General features: G+C 37.6%; 1 protein-coding gene across 2 annotated transcripts in view; it reads left to right on the plus strand.

The window, feature by feature from the left end:
* Positions 1 to 14,455, plus strand: part of DENND2C (DENN domain containing 2C) — an 87,820-nt gene that overhangs the window by 51,178 nt on the left and 22,187 nt on the right. For both annotated transcript variants that reach the window (XM_061121084.1, XM_061121085.1), the window contains exons 5-8: positions 110 to 280; positions 6,051 to 6,147; positions 10,348 to 10,392; positions 12,574 to 12,761. In XM_061121084.1, the coding sequence (XP_060977067.1) occupies positions 110 to 280; positions 6,051 to 6,147; positions 10,348 to 10,392; positions 12,574 to 12,761 (501 nt within the window). The remainder of the gene's footprint in view (positions 1 to 109; positions 281 to 6,050; positions 6,148 to 10,347; positions 10,393 to 12,573; positions 12,762 to 14,455) is intronic.

A 14,455-nucleotide genomic window follows, 5' to 3' on the forward strand; every position in this document is an offset into this window, starting at 1 on the left:
GAGATGATTTTAAAGGAAAGATAAATATTTGGGAGAGGATAGCTTTGACTTTGAGAACATAGGCATTACCTAGATAATCTTACCCTTACCAATACCTCTTCTTTTCTAGCTTCCTCCCAAACCTCATTTCCTTCACCGGAAGACTATGGAACTGAAGAACTCACAAGCTTATATAAGGTCAAAGCTCACAAAGGATACTACATTGCCAGTCACGTTAACTGAATGGAAGCTTTTCCGAGCTGGAGAAGTTGCAAACAGGAAAAGGAAAAATCTTCCAAGGGTAAGAACTCCAATATTTTCATTCTTTGACTCTTATTTCAGCATTTCCACAAATGAGAATAAATAAACTTTAGACTGAAATGAATAGCAGGTTAAAACTGACCTACTGGAATTAGAAGATTTGGAAAGCAGACTTAAGTTTTAAGTTTTGCTCATGCAAGAAAAATGAATGAATGGCTTTTGCCAAGGTTTTTGTGTGTATGTGTGTGGATTTGTGAAATTGATTTTAGGTGAGTGAGTGAGTGAGTGAAAGTCATTCAGTCTTGTCCAACTCTTTGTGACCCCATGGACTGTAGCTGCCAGGCTCCACTGTCCATGGAATTCTCCAGGCAAGAATACTGGAGTGGGTTACCATTCCCTTCTCCAAGGGATCTGATCAACCTAGGAATCAAACCCTCCTCTCCTGCATTGCAGGCAGACTCTTTACCACATAAGCCACCAGGGAAGCCCTTAGAGGGCTTCCTTTTGGTTATCTTTGTTGTTGTTCAGTCGCTCCGTCATCTCCGACTCTGCGACCCCATGGACTACAGCATGCTGGGCTCCTCTGTCCTCTGTTGTCTCCTGGAGTTTGCTCACATTCGTGTCCATTGAGTCAGTGATGCTATCTAACCATCTCATCCCCTGCTTCCCCTTCTGCTTTTGGTTTCAATCCTTCCCAGCTTTGGGGTCTTTTCCAGTGAGGTAGCTCTTCACATCAGTTGGCCAATATATTGGACCTTCACTTCAGCATCAGTCCTTCCAAAGAATATTCAGGGCTGATTTCCTTTAGAATTGACTGGTTGGATCTCCTTGCTCTCCAAGGAACTCTCAAGAGTCTTCTCCAGCGCCACAGTTTGAAAGCATCAATTCTTCAGCGCTCAGCTTCTTTATGGTCCAGCACTCACATCCATACATGACTACTGAAAAAGTCACAGCTTTGACTGTATGGACCTTTGTCAGCAAAGTGATGTTTCTGCTTTTTAATACACTGTCTAGGTTTGTCATAGCTTATCCTCTGCGGAGCAAGCACCTTTGAATTTCATGGCTGTAGTCACCTTCTGCAGTGATTTTGGAGCCCAAGAAAATAAAATTTGTCACTGCTTCCATTTTTCCCTCTTCTATTTGCTATGAAGTGATGGAATGGGATGCCATGTTCTTAGTTTTTTTAATGTTGAGTTTTAAGCTAGCTTTTTCACTCTTCTTTCACCTTCATATGAGGCTTTTTAGTTCCTGTTGACTTTCTGCCATTAGAGTGGTATCATCTGCATATCTGGGGTTGTTGATATTTCTCCCAGTGATCTTGATTCCAGCTTGTTATTCATTCAGCCCCATATTTCACATGATGTACTCTGCATGTAGACTTCGCTAGCAGCTCAGCTGGTAAAGAATCCACCTGCAATGCAGGAGACCTGGGTTCAATCCCTGGGCTGGGAAGATCCCCTGGAGGAGGTCATGGAAACTCACTTCAGTATTCTTGCCTGGAGAATCCCCATGGACAGAGGAGCCTGGTGGGCTACAGTCCATAGGGTCGCAAAGAGTCAGACACGACTGAGCGACCAAGCACAGCACACAGCACTCTGCATATAAGTTAAATAAGCAGGGTGGCAGTTTACAGTCTTTTCATACTGTCCCAATTTTGAACCAGCTGTTCCATGAGAGGTTCTAACTGTTGCTTCTTGACCTGCACACAGGTTTCTCAGGAGACAGATAAGGTAGTCTGGTATTTCATCTCTTTAAGAATTTTCCGCAATTTATTGTGATCCACACAGTCAAAGGCTTTCATGTAGTCAATGAAGCAGAAGTATAGATTTTTCTAGAACTCCTTTGCTTTCTTCATGATCCAATGAATGTTGGCAGTTTGATCTCTGGTTCATTCCTCTGCCTCTTCAAACCCAGCTTGTTTATCTGGAAGTTCTCAGGTCATGTACTGCTGAAGCCTGCCTTCAAGGATTTTGAGCATAACCTTGCTAGCATGTGAAATGAATACAATTGTATGGTAGTTTGAACATTCTTCGGCACTGCCTTTCTTTGGGATTGGAATGAAAACTGACCTTTTCCAGTTACCTTAGTTCTCAGTAAAATCAGCTGCCCATGTTAAGGAAGCACTCGAATCTCATGTAAAAGAGCCTTCTATTAGGCTGGCTTCAGTGATTGTCACTCATTTATGTAATAGCCAAAGTTAACTCAGCTTTGTGCTTGAGTTTATAAATTTTCAGTAGTGACAAAGTATATGCCAAATATTTCCATTCAGAGGAAGGAAAAAAGAAATTTTACTCTTGGAAATATAAATTTTTGCCAATTATACTGAAACACTGACTTCTGTCTCAAAGGAGAAAAGGAAGTAAATGTGTAAATCATCTCGATGAGAGCCATTGAACCAAAGTAAAGAAATTTGGGTTATTTGTAATACATAATATTTTTAAGAGAGACACTTTAGAAATTACATAAAAATATTTAAAAACTCTTTATGTTACTCTGTTCTTCTGTAATTCAGAATGTTCTCAGGATTACTATGCTGAAATGAAGAAATAAAATCTTTTAAATAGTATTTCTTCCCTTAACCCCATCTCAATTAGTTACATGTATTTATTTAGCCCATGAGTTTTGCATCTGGTTTTAACTTTAAACAAAAGTCATAGCTGTTTCTTGGTTTAGTAACTGCTGATTGGTTCCTTAGGAAATAGTCTTTCCACAGTTACTTTAATTCTTCTGATTCATTTCCTGCCCTTCCCTCTTTAACATGTGAGGTGTTAAAGACACAGAGTTTTTCTAAGCATTAAACTGATCTCTCTGGAAAAAAAAAAATTCAGGTGTTTATTCTCCCATGTATGGTGAGGACTACTTAAAAATCAGAGGTTTAAAGAATTGCCAGGATATACATAATATATAGGGCTTCCCAGGTGGCTCAGTGATAAAGAATCTACCTGCCAATACAGGAGACGCGGGTTTGATCCCTGGGTCGGGACAATCCTCTGGAGGAGCAAATGGCAACCCACTCCTATATTCTTGCCTGGAGAATCCCATGGACAGAGGAGCCTGATGGGCTACAGTCCATGGGATCACAGAGTCAACAGGGCTTAATGACTCAGCAACAACAACAATGTATATATAATGCATAACTGAATCACTTTATTATTCACTAGGAACTAACACAACATTGTAAATCAGCTATGAAAGTGAAAATCACTCAGTTGTGTCTGACTGTTTGTGACTCCATGGACTAAACAGTCCATGGAGTTCTCCAGGCCAGAATGCTAGAGCAGGTATCCGTTCCCTTCTCCAGGGGATCTTCCCAACCCAGGAATCTAACCCAGGTCTCCCGAATTGCAGGCGGACTTTTTACCAGCTGAGCTACCAGGGAAGCCCACAACATTGTAAATCAGCTATACTTCCAAAAAAAAAAAAAATAGAATTGCCAGGCATTCTGCATAGTTCTCTTTGATAAATCATGCTGGCACAACAAAGCAGCCTCCCACATGTTACAGAAACAACAGATCGTGTGTTCACATGAGCTAGAACACAGACACATACGGAATTGTATTAAGATGTGGTTCTTGGAATAACATTAGCAAATATTTAGAAATCGTGGATTGTGGGGTTTGATGAGACCCGAGGAGCTTTGCAGTGCTTTTGATTTCATCCCTCGGTGTTTATGTACTGTGGATCCCTTGAGTACTCAAAGCTTGCTCTCTTTCTGATTATAGGTGAGATGATTCAACTTTTCCTGTTCTAATATTTTCCCAAAGATATTGTTGAGAAGTAAGGAAGACAAAATGGTTTTTGGAATTCTTGATTGTCAGGCAGGAACAAACTGTTAGCATTTCTGTTTGTAAGCCTTGTTGGATTAAACCCCTGTAGGATATTCCATTCGCAATACAAATTTTGGTTTTGGACTGTCTTTGGGAACAACATTCCATGAGGAAAGCAGTTTTTGCTTGTTTCCTCTTTGATGACTAGAGCTTTCCCTGGAAGGGAAACTGGTTTCAAAGTTTGAAAATAACTGATCTAGTCCATATGCCTCTTCCCCTCCCTTCCTTTCTTTCTCTGCTGTGGAAATCTGTGTGGGATTGTTTGCTGGAGTAGATTTCCTAACGTTTTATGTTGTTTGTCTCTAGTGTGTACATAGCAATATGGTTTCCATCATTCTTAGGAAGAATATTCCTAAGAATATATTTTCTATAACTAGAAGGTAATTATAGGCTCCTCTTCCTAGTTCACAATCAAAATTTTAATTTTATTACTTTATCTCATATTTCTGGAATAGATAGTTCCCTTTCCTTTATAACATTTCAGTGTACTTTTGAGTATACTTCTCAAATGTACATGAATATTTTTACTGTTTTTGGACCTTGTGTACCCAAAATGCATGTTTACTCTCAAACATCTTTCCTATAGCCCCTAACAATAACTTTATATGTCTGGACCCTCATATTTATAATGCTAATATTTAAGAATATGGGTAACTTTTCATTTGAATTACAACTACAAAAATCATTAAAGAAAAATCTTTAAAAGAATAAACTCATCCAAAAATGTGGGAATAATCTGTGTATTTAAAGCACATGTTTCTCACATGTTATTTTTCTTGCAGTGGACTGACTCACTGCTTATGGATTGCCAGGATTGCTAGAGAGACAAGGACAAAGGAGAAAAGAGCATTTTTCTCAAGCAACTTTGTTGGTTATCATCTTACATTAATATAATGCTCCTAGCAGTTGTTAATTCTGGACACTAAATATGTTAAATCAAGATTAATAGTTAATGGAGAAGGAAATGGCAACCCACTCCAGTATTCTTGCCTGGAGAATGCCATGGACAGAGGAGCCTGGCAGGCTATAGTCCTTGGGGTCGCAAGAGTTGGACATGACTTAGCGACTAAACCACTGGAGAAAGACTACCCTCAATTTGGCAGCAAGTGACAACTGTCCTTAAGATTTCTTTTTTTTTTCCCCTGATAGAAAAAGAAAACACTTGGAAAATGAAAATAATAAATTTTCTATTCAAATGTAAAAAAAAATTAATAGTTAAGAAAAAACTTGGAATTTTAAGAAAAAAGAAAAATATACATAGAAAACCTAATCAGTTTCTCCTTTTAAAAGTAGCTGTTGATCTTTCCTCCTTTTTAAGCCCAGTCTGTATCTCTCTCTTGCTGTCTTTTATACACACTTCCCAGAAGCAAAGAAAGAATTGTAATGAATAATGCATGTTAAATGTAACATGGTTTTTGTACTTGGGCATATTTGAGAATCTCCTACTTTTATGACATATTTCTAAAATAAATTGTAATATTAGTGTTCCCAGTAGTAAAGAGAATATTTCTTTTAACTAAAACTTTCTAAGTGAGATTATCCTCTTTTTTGCAAAAGTTCATGGGAGCAAAATTAACTGCGCCTCACCCTGCCTTCCAAATGAATAAATGTCTCACTTCTTACTCTGGGCATGCAAAAACTTGAGCCTGTTGGTGAGGCTTGGTCAACACAGAGAGTGCAGTAGCCAGATTTCCTGCATGTTGTGACATGGAAATACAAGCAATCTCTGTAGGAGCCTGTGCTGAATTCATCTAGAAAGGAAATATCCTTTCCCACTTCTCTTACCTATATTAAATGGATTTTGTGTTAGAACAGCATGTCATCTTACTAAAGATAATTTTAGATTAAAAATTGAAAACTGTAAAGGTTTTATTTATAAAATGGATCTTTCTCTGAATGAGAATCACTAATAAGTTAATATCATCAAGCTGCAAAACTTGTTGGTGTTTATTTTAACTTGTACTATTCTGGTCTTTCTTTTAGCTTGTATTAAAAATAGATGATATATTTGAGTCTAAGAGAGGGAAGAAAAGGGTAAAGTTACACCCTTACACTGGAAAAGATGTACCTCCCTCTAAAGGTAAGAATTGTTCCAGCAGTCTGTAGCTATTAGAATATGATAGGCAGATGATTACATAATTTAATGTTTGATGTGAATTATAATTTTTGGTTTACTTTCCTGTCTCTCCCACTTAAACATAAAACTTCTTTAGCCTAAGGAATTATTTCTTGTTCTTCCTCAAATCCCTTTTATTTAGTTCTGGTTGTTGTTCACTCACTAAGTCATGTCTGACTCTTTGCCAAGTAATAGCTACTGGATGAATAAGTACATAAATTTAAAAATAGTTATAGACCAATGAGAATGATTTTTCATAGATTTCATCCTTATTTTGTAATCCTTTGATTTATAGTCTTTTGTCAGTGTAGACTCGTTCAGTGGAGAAATGAAAATATTAAGTATATATATACTGAAGGTATGTGGTATTCAACCTATAGTCATCTAATAAGTTCAGTAGTTTTGTCCTTAAGATGCCTAGATAAAACTTAGATTGTCTTGACTGAGAACCTTTCAACATTCATAATGAATTATTAGACTTTACAGCTAACTTACTTGTCTGGCACAGAATATGTAGAAGTTAGCAATTTTTTATATATGAGATTCATAAGTGAGAAACAACAGCCAAATCATACCAGAGAATAATGTTTCATATTTTTGCAAAGACTTCCAAAGACAAAAATTTCTTAATTTCCATTAAAAATCTATTCCTCTTTCTACAATTGAACTATGTGAAATTAAACTTCCGCATTCAACAATTCAAAACTCTTTCTTCTTACTTTGTGATGATTAAAATCATCCTGTCACCATTTAAAATGTGAATTTTCATATTTTCAGAAGCAATTATCAAAACATTTTAGTCTTCTATAGAAGAAATACTTCTAGTTATTGTTAGTAATAATAGCTACTACTTAATTGAATGAAGTAATGGTTTCTTTATGTACTTTATCTGGTGTATAACATATGACCACACTGGGAGGTGTAGGACTATCCTGATTTTACAGAGTAAGAAGCTGAGCGAGAAGAGGAAGCATCTATTTGAATCAAGGAACATGACACCACAAAGTCTTATTCTTCTTTATCACCAAGAGTTACTCAGTTTTTGTCATAAGTCTTGATTTTTAGCAGTTTCACTATCTCCTCTCTAGATGTTTTCATATATCCAGTAAAGATATGGTCAAATGCTCTTTATTTGTATAATTCAAAAAGAGATACAAAAAACAAAACAAACAAAAAAGAGATACAGAAGATGAAAAGTAATGCTAGATATTCTGCTGGATCTTTTCAGATACATTATGATTGTCATTTCTAAATAACTGTATATAGCAAATATTATTGTTTTTATAGATAAGGAAATAAATTATAAATTGCAAATTATATGAAATATCAAGGACAAATTCTTAGAAAAGATTGTCAGTTTTCCCAGATTAACAGCAATATGTTGATAAGTATATTCACCAGATATGCTACTCTAGGTAGATTATCAGTGATCTGTTATTTGTATGCTTTATGGATTAGGAAGATTTTAGTAAAGTTGACTCTAAGAAAAGTTTTTGAAGCGTCAAATCCTTTTTTTCACTGTCTTTATTGAAAAGAACAAAAGATCAACAGCATAAACTGCCAACTTGAAACACATACACACGAAAGGGGGAGTCCCGACAAGTTTATTTTCTTTTGCATGACTCAGAGGAAATGTGCATTTACCCAATCTCTGTGACCAACTTCTTCAGTGGACAGGAGGAATTTCTCTCATGCTTGAGGACTCTGGCTCAGTAGTCACAGTTCTCAGGTTTTTGTTTTCCTCCTTAAGCTTTTGTCTGTGTATCAACAATGCCTCGTAGAACCAGATAATTTTTTTTACCTACTCTGCCAGTACATGCTAGGTTTTACTGAATCTATTCCAGCCTAAACATTTCTTAACTCTCGATTCTCAAGTATCACAAAATGATTTACTGCCCTTCTTCAAAAGTACAATTTTGTGTATTGAAGTCACTTATCAAAAAGGGACAACCTAGTACTTTTTTGATCCTTATAGATTCTCAATATTGGCTTATAAACCCCTTAACCTTCATTCCATGTCTTGGAATGCAGGTCATCAAAACCCAGAGGTGAATATGTTAAAGCCATATAAATGATCTTTTCTAAGGTCTTTGCCAGGTAAATTACCTTTCCTCCCTTCCCATTTTCTCCTTCTTTTCTTTTCTTTTTTTCCCAGACACCTCACAGGCTCCCAAGAGGTGCCTGGTGCCAAGGATATAGATAGGGTTCAGTAGCTCGCAGTGTTTATTCTTACTTATTGATCACTAGGAAGAGCCCCACTGTAGTTTGTGCCATTGTAGTTAGTTTGAAGTTATAGAACCTAGATAGTACACAATATTTAGATAGCTACCTTTTCTGTAACATCTCTTGTGTACTTTTCATGCCTATCTTATGGAGAGACAGTATTTTTTTATCTTCTCTTCTCCCTTATTACAAAACTAAAATGAGCACAGCAAGAAATTGTAATAATATAGAATAAGATAAAATGGAAAGCCAGTGTTTCCAGAATTTCCTGCTACTACTCCCAGAAAATTTTATGTACATGCAAATGTTTTTTCTCCCCACATAGCTTTATACTATGTCTTGCTTTTTTTTAAAAAAAAGTATAATTAATATATTTTAGAGCTCTTTCAGTATCAACACACAGAGATCCACATATCTACACTGCATTTCTTTGTATAAATGTAAAAGAATTTTATTTAGCTGTTTCTAACATTTTATTTAACCTGTGGATAATTAAGGTTTATAAATAGATATAGGTTTTTTTCTCTTCAAACAATGCTGTGATGTACATTTTTTACTTATATATATTTTTGTATATTGGTTAGAATATATTTATAGAACGAGTTCTTAGCAGTAGACTTAATCAAATACTTTAAAGAACGCATAAATTAATATTTTTATAACTGCTACTGAATTGTCTCATAAATAGATTTTAACAGCTTACATTTCTATGAGCAACTTTTGAAAATGATATTTCCCTCACTATCTTAGTTAATACTGTGTTTTATTAGAGATTTTTTTTACCAGTATCATGGTTGAAAAGTATATCTTACTTATTGTTTTAATTTACATTTTTTAATTATTAATTTGGACAGTTACGTTTATCAAGATTTATCGGTCTTTTTCTATAAATTGCCTATTCCTACCCTTTTATTCATCTTTTGTTGTGCTGTGTTTTTCCATATTCATTTATGACAACTATTTGAATATTAAGAAGACAGTCTGGTGTCTACAATGTATACTACAAATATTTTTCCAGGTTATTTGCCTTTTGAATTTACTAATGATTTTTTGTTAGATTAGAAATTTTACATTTTTATACAATCAGACTTACATACATTTTTCATTTATAACTCCCTAGTCCTCGTTTTTCCTGATACTTAAAACTTTACCCCTTTCTTTACATATTAAAATTTCACTTTAACTTTTTAGATTTAATTTAGAAATTTTTCATTCTCTTGTTTACAATGTTTTATGTTTTGGTTTCTTTGTTGTTGTTTTATAAATTGACAATACACCTAGTATTGTACAGAATATTCCCTTCTGAAAGCAAAGCCCCTTAGCCCCAAAATGCTTAAAGTTCAATTGTGGAAAATAAGAGCAGTTCAAAGCCGTCTGAGTACTGTAAGAATTCAGAGTAAAGTTCAGTTCAGTTTGGCCTTTGAGGTGGCTTAGAAGCATCTTAAAAGAGGTAGAATGCTACTTCATAAACTCATTTGGTAATCTTTCTTAACTTCACATTTTCTTGTTAATCTAAACTCATAGTTTGTTCCATGTTGAGACTTTTGGTTAGCCAGGTTGATGCTTCTACCTGTGATTCTTTATTTGGGAGTCAAAAGATAAATATGTCTACATTCTATGAATGTAGAAATAGAATCTACTCTAACCAAGACTTCCTGCAGCTAGTTTGGACTGCTGTTAAATTCTAGATTTACGGGTGCGAGGGGAATTAAGGAGGGAAATGGGTGTGGGAAGAAGGTGGAAAGTAGTTTCTTCTCTGAGCCTTTTATTCTTTTTACAACTGTCCTGCCCTGATACAGCTAAGTGGTTTGGAGAAAGTTTCAGCCTCCTTGTTATTCCTTGCTCTTAAGTCCCCAGGTCTGTGGAACTTTTACATTATTCTCTTCCTCATGTTCCTCCTGCTGTTGTTGGACAATACAAATGGAAACTCTTTTTTTTCAGGTGAACCCAGTGGGTACGAAAGTGATGCTGAGTATCTACCAAAGAGTGAGTGAGTCAGTGGTGCTGCTCCCTTTCGCGTGATGATCCTGGTTTTAGGTGGAGTGGCACCTACCTTTGCGATGAAGCATGTGTTTTCTACACCAAGTTTCACTTTGTCGGTGATTTCTTCATTATAAGATCCTGTTGAGATTTAGGGAACTAAACAATACACTGTCAGATGTTGTGACAGCATTAAAAATCTCCCATAGTTGAGAATGGATACATGTATATATATGTATGGCTGAGTCCCTTTGCTGTTAACTGTCATAACATTGTTAATTAGCTATCCACCAATACAAAATAAAAAGTTTAAATAAAAACTCTCCCATGGTGGTGTGAGGCAAACCTATATATTTCTTAAGATGGAATGTTCTGAGGGGAGTGGCAGAGCTGCGTGTTCAGACACATATGCAGCCATTTCCCAGCAGCCACAACAGAGCATGTGAGTCATCCTCTGAGACAAAAATATCTGATTTTTTCATAGTCACTCAGGTGTAATTCTTTAAGTGTCTTAGCTACCTCTGACATTGAGATAGGCAACACTGATCTGTTTCTTTTTCATAGGCACTTATATTCTAAATTACTGTGCCATTTACTTTCAGTTAAGAGTATAAACTATTCCATGCATTTTTGGTTGTACTTGTTCAAGTACTCAAAGGCTCTGTATCCTGCATCTAGTGGATTTTCACAGCAAATTATTTCGTTTCTGTTTAACTGAGGCATGGAAAAAGTAGGAGACATGAATTATCAAAGCCAAGAACAGGGCAGTTCCAAGTCTGATATTCTGACTTTATGATTAATAATCATGTGCTCCTCCCAGTAGCTTCAGTTGCTTCAGGTGTTTGATTCAGTAGCCTGATTTAAGGTGAAACTTAAGTCATCATCAAGTTCAACTTGGATGTGTAAAGATGACTAACTTAGTGCTGTTGCTACTGAGAATCAGGCCCTAAAATTTTCTTGATCTGAGCTAAGCCCTTTGGAAGTAAGAAGGCTTGCCTGGAGCACCTTTTTAAGTGTTCTTAATATTTTGATCCACATCATAACTTCTTTGGGGCAGAATTCATCACATTTCGAAAGAAAAGCAAAACAATTAGAGGGTGAGTCTTTCAGTCATTGGCTTAGAATGCTACTGCTGCTAAGTTGCTTCAGTCATGTCCGACTCTGTGCGACCCCATAGACGGCAGCCCACCAGGCTCCCCCGTCCCTGAGATTCTCCAGGCAAGAACACTGGAATGGGTTGCCATTTCCTTCTCCAATGCATGAAAGTGAAAAGTGAAAGTGAAGTCGCTCAGTTGTGTCCAACTCTTAGCGATCCCATGAACTGCAACCTACCAGGCTCCTCCATCCATGGGATTTTCCAGGCAAGAGTACTGGAGTGGGTTGCCATTGCCTTCTCCGGCTTAGAATGACACATAAGCAAATCTCTGGGATGCTTAGATTATTTCTTCTGCAAGTACTGCGTCCCCCCTAGTGGAGACTATCCCAAATTATCCAGAATTTACAGCAATGAGAATAAAGGATAAATGTTATCCACTTTTGAGTGGGATTGCTCACACTGTCTAAATAGTACGCATCTATACTTTCTTTCTTTTGAGAAACAATCTGCTAATGAATATCTCCTTATTCTTCATTTTTTCCTCTTGTGTTTAGCACCATTTATTGATATATGTCCATCATTCATAATACATGCCAAAGAGAGAAGGGAAAACAACAGTTTGTTTCATGTGAGAATAGTTTTGTTTTAATTTTATAAAAATTGCCTCTTTATGTACTTACCTTCTATAGGACTCAACTATTTTATCAGATCTTTTCCCCCACCTGTGATTTCATGGTCTCAGCAGTGGCATCTGTGGTTTGGCCAGTGCTTTTTACCTGACCTTGGCCGTGTGTTCTGGTGTCATGCCGTGAAACAGGGGCTAACGCAGAGCATGTGTTGGGACATGCCCGGGTATCAGTTGGGACACAGAGCATCAGTCCCACTGCAGAGCGCCCAGGGGCCTGTGAGAATCTGCGCTTGTCCTCCACGCGTGTCACAGCCCTAACAAGCTTGTCTGGGTGGCAGACGTTCATTAGTAACATTCATAACAACGACTGAGTGAAGATTAGCCCCACATGGGTCATGACCCCTGGGTGCTAGGGGGAAGATAGGGCTACAAAGGAAGACAATGCTCCCTGATCTCATCGCAGGTCGCCACAAGCGCATAGCACAACTGCAGCAGTCGTCCAAGAGGAATCCACACTACCAGACTTTAGAGCGGGATCTGATTGAATTACAGGAGCAGCAGCTCTTTGAACTTTTTGTGGTGGTGTCTCTACAGAAGAAGCCGTCAGAAGGAAGCTACGTTCCCCAGGTCATACAACAATTCCCTAGCAAGGTAGGTGCACAGAGGCCATGAGGCATCCAGAAGTGGACGGCATTCCTGTGTCTGTGTGTTTATCCCTCTCCTCCTGTTTACTGTGGTCTCCATCAGCTTTTATTAACGCTGTACTTCTTGTAGGACATGGATCTGATGATATCTTGTCATTATTCAAGTTGGGTTTTTATTTTTTGCTCTACTGCTTGCTAAGTGACCTTTAGCAAGTTCAGTTCAGTTCAGTCGCTCAGTCGTGTCTGACTCTTTGCAACCCCATGAATCGCAGCACGCCAGGCCTCCCTATCCATCACCAACTCAAGTTACAAAGCCTCAGGTTTCCCCTTCTTAATGAGAGCGAGTGAATGAGTGAAAGTCGCTCAGTCATGTGTGACTCTGACCCCACGGATTGTAGACCACCAGGCTCCTTTGTCCATGGAATTCTCCAGGCAGGAATACTGAAGTGGGTTGCCATGCCCTCCTCCAGGGGATCTTCCCGACCCAGGGATTGAACTCAGCTCTCCTGCATTGCAGGCAGATTCTTTACCCTCTAAGCTACCAGGGAAGCCCCATTCTTTTTTTCTTTTTTTTTCCATTTATTTTTATTAGTTGGAGGCTAATTACTTTAGCCTCCTAAGTATGGTTTTTGCCATACATTGACATGAATCAGCCATGGATTTACATGTATTCCCCATCCCGATCCCCCCTCCTGCCTCCCTCCCCACCCCATCCCTCTGGGTCTTCCCAGTGCACCAGCCCCGAGCACTTGTCTCATGCATCCAACCTGAGGAAGCCCCAGTCTTAATGAGGGGAATGATAAATGTGGCAGAATAAGGTAGCAGTTCTGAGCAAGGACTGTGAGCCAACTGTCTGCATTGCCACTTACTAACTCTGTGACTTAGAGCAGTTAAACTGGTCTGCGTCTTGTTTTCTTCGTTGGTGAAGGAGGGGTAATCCTAACAGTGTCTACCCCATATGGTGAGGATTAAATGAGCTCATTATGTAATAATTAATATAAGGCACTTAGAACAGTGTCTAGTATATAGTAGCACAATATAATGTTATCCCGTATTAGTGAGGATTTAATGAGATTATGTAACATGCTTAATGCAGTTTCTGGCTCATAGTAAGCATGTGATAAATGGTTACTATTATTAACAGTATTATTTCCTTTACTCTGCCTTTTCCACAAAATCATTCATTCATTTATTTCATCAGTATTTCATAAATACCTACTATTTGCCAAGATTACATGCTGAGAACACAACTAAAATAGATCTTCTTGGTCCCTGCCCTCACAGAGCTTACAAAATAGACCATAAATGTGGCTCTGAGCTTTGTGACTGTAAAAATAAAGAACATGATCATTACATCAGGACTTACAAACTGATAGGCTCTGAGCTTATTGAGCCCACAGACATATTTTGGGGGGGTTGCTGTAATATAGTAATAAAATAATAATAAAGTTTTTGTTGTCAGTTTTTTGTTTAAAAGTCAAATTTCACATAGAAATTTGTATTTTGGCTTTTTCCTGAGAAACTAGAAAGACTGCCGGCACTCAGCCCACATTCCTAAGTGGCATGAATTGGCTGAAGCTGAGTAAGGAGCAGGACTAACTTCATGGGTATGTGACCAGTGCAGTCACAAAAGGCCTCTCTCCCCTAGAAGGGCCCTGCTCCACAGGAAGCTCTCAATTTATACTTGAATTTGTGTTTTGT

Source organism: Dama dama, chromosome 20 (genome assembly GCF_033118175.1).
Source record: "Dama dama isolate Ldn47 chromosome 20, ASM3311817v1, whole genome shotgun sequence".
In the NCBI taxonomy this organism is placed as follows: domain Eukaryota; kingdom Metazoa; phylum Chordata; class Mammalia; order Artiodactyla; family Cervidae; genus Dama; species Dama dama.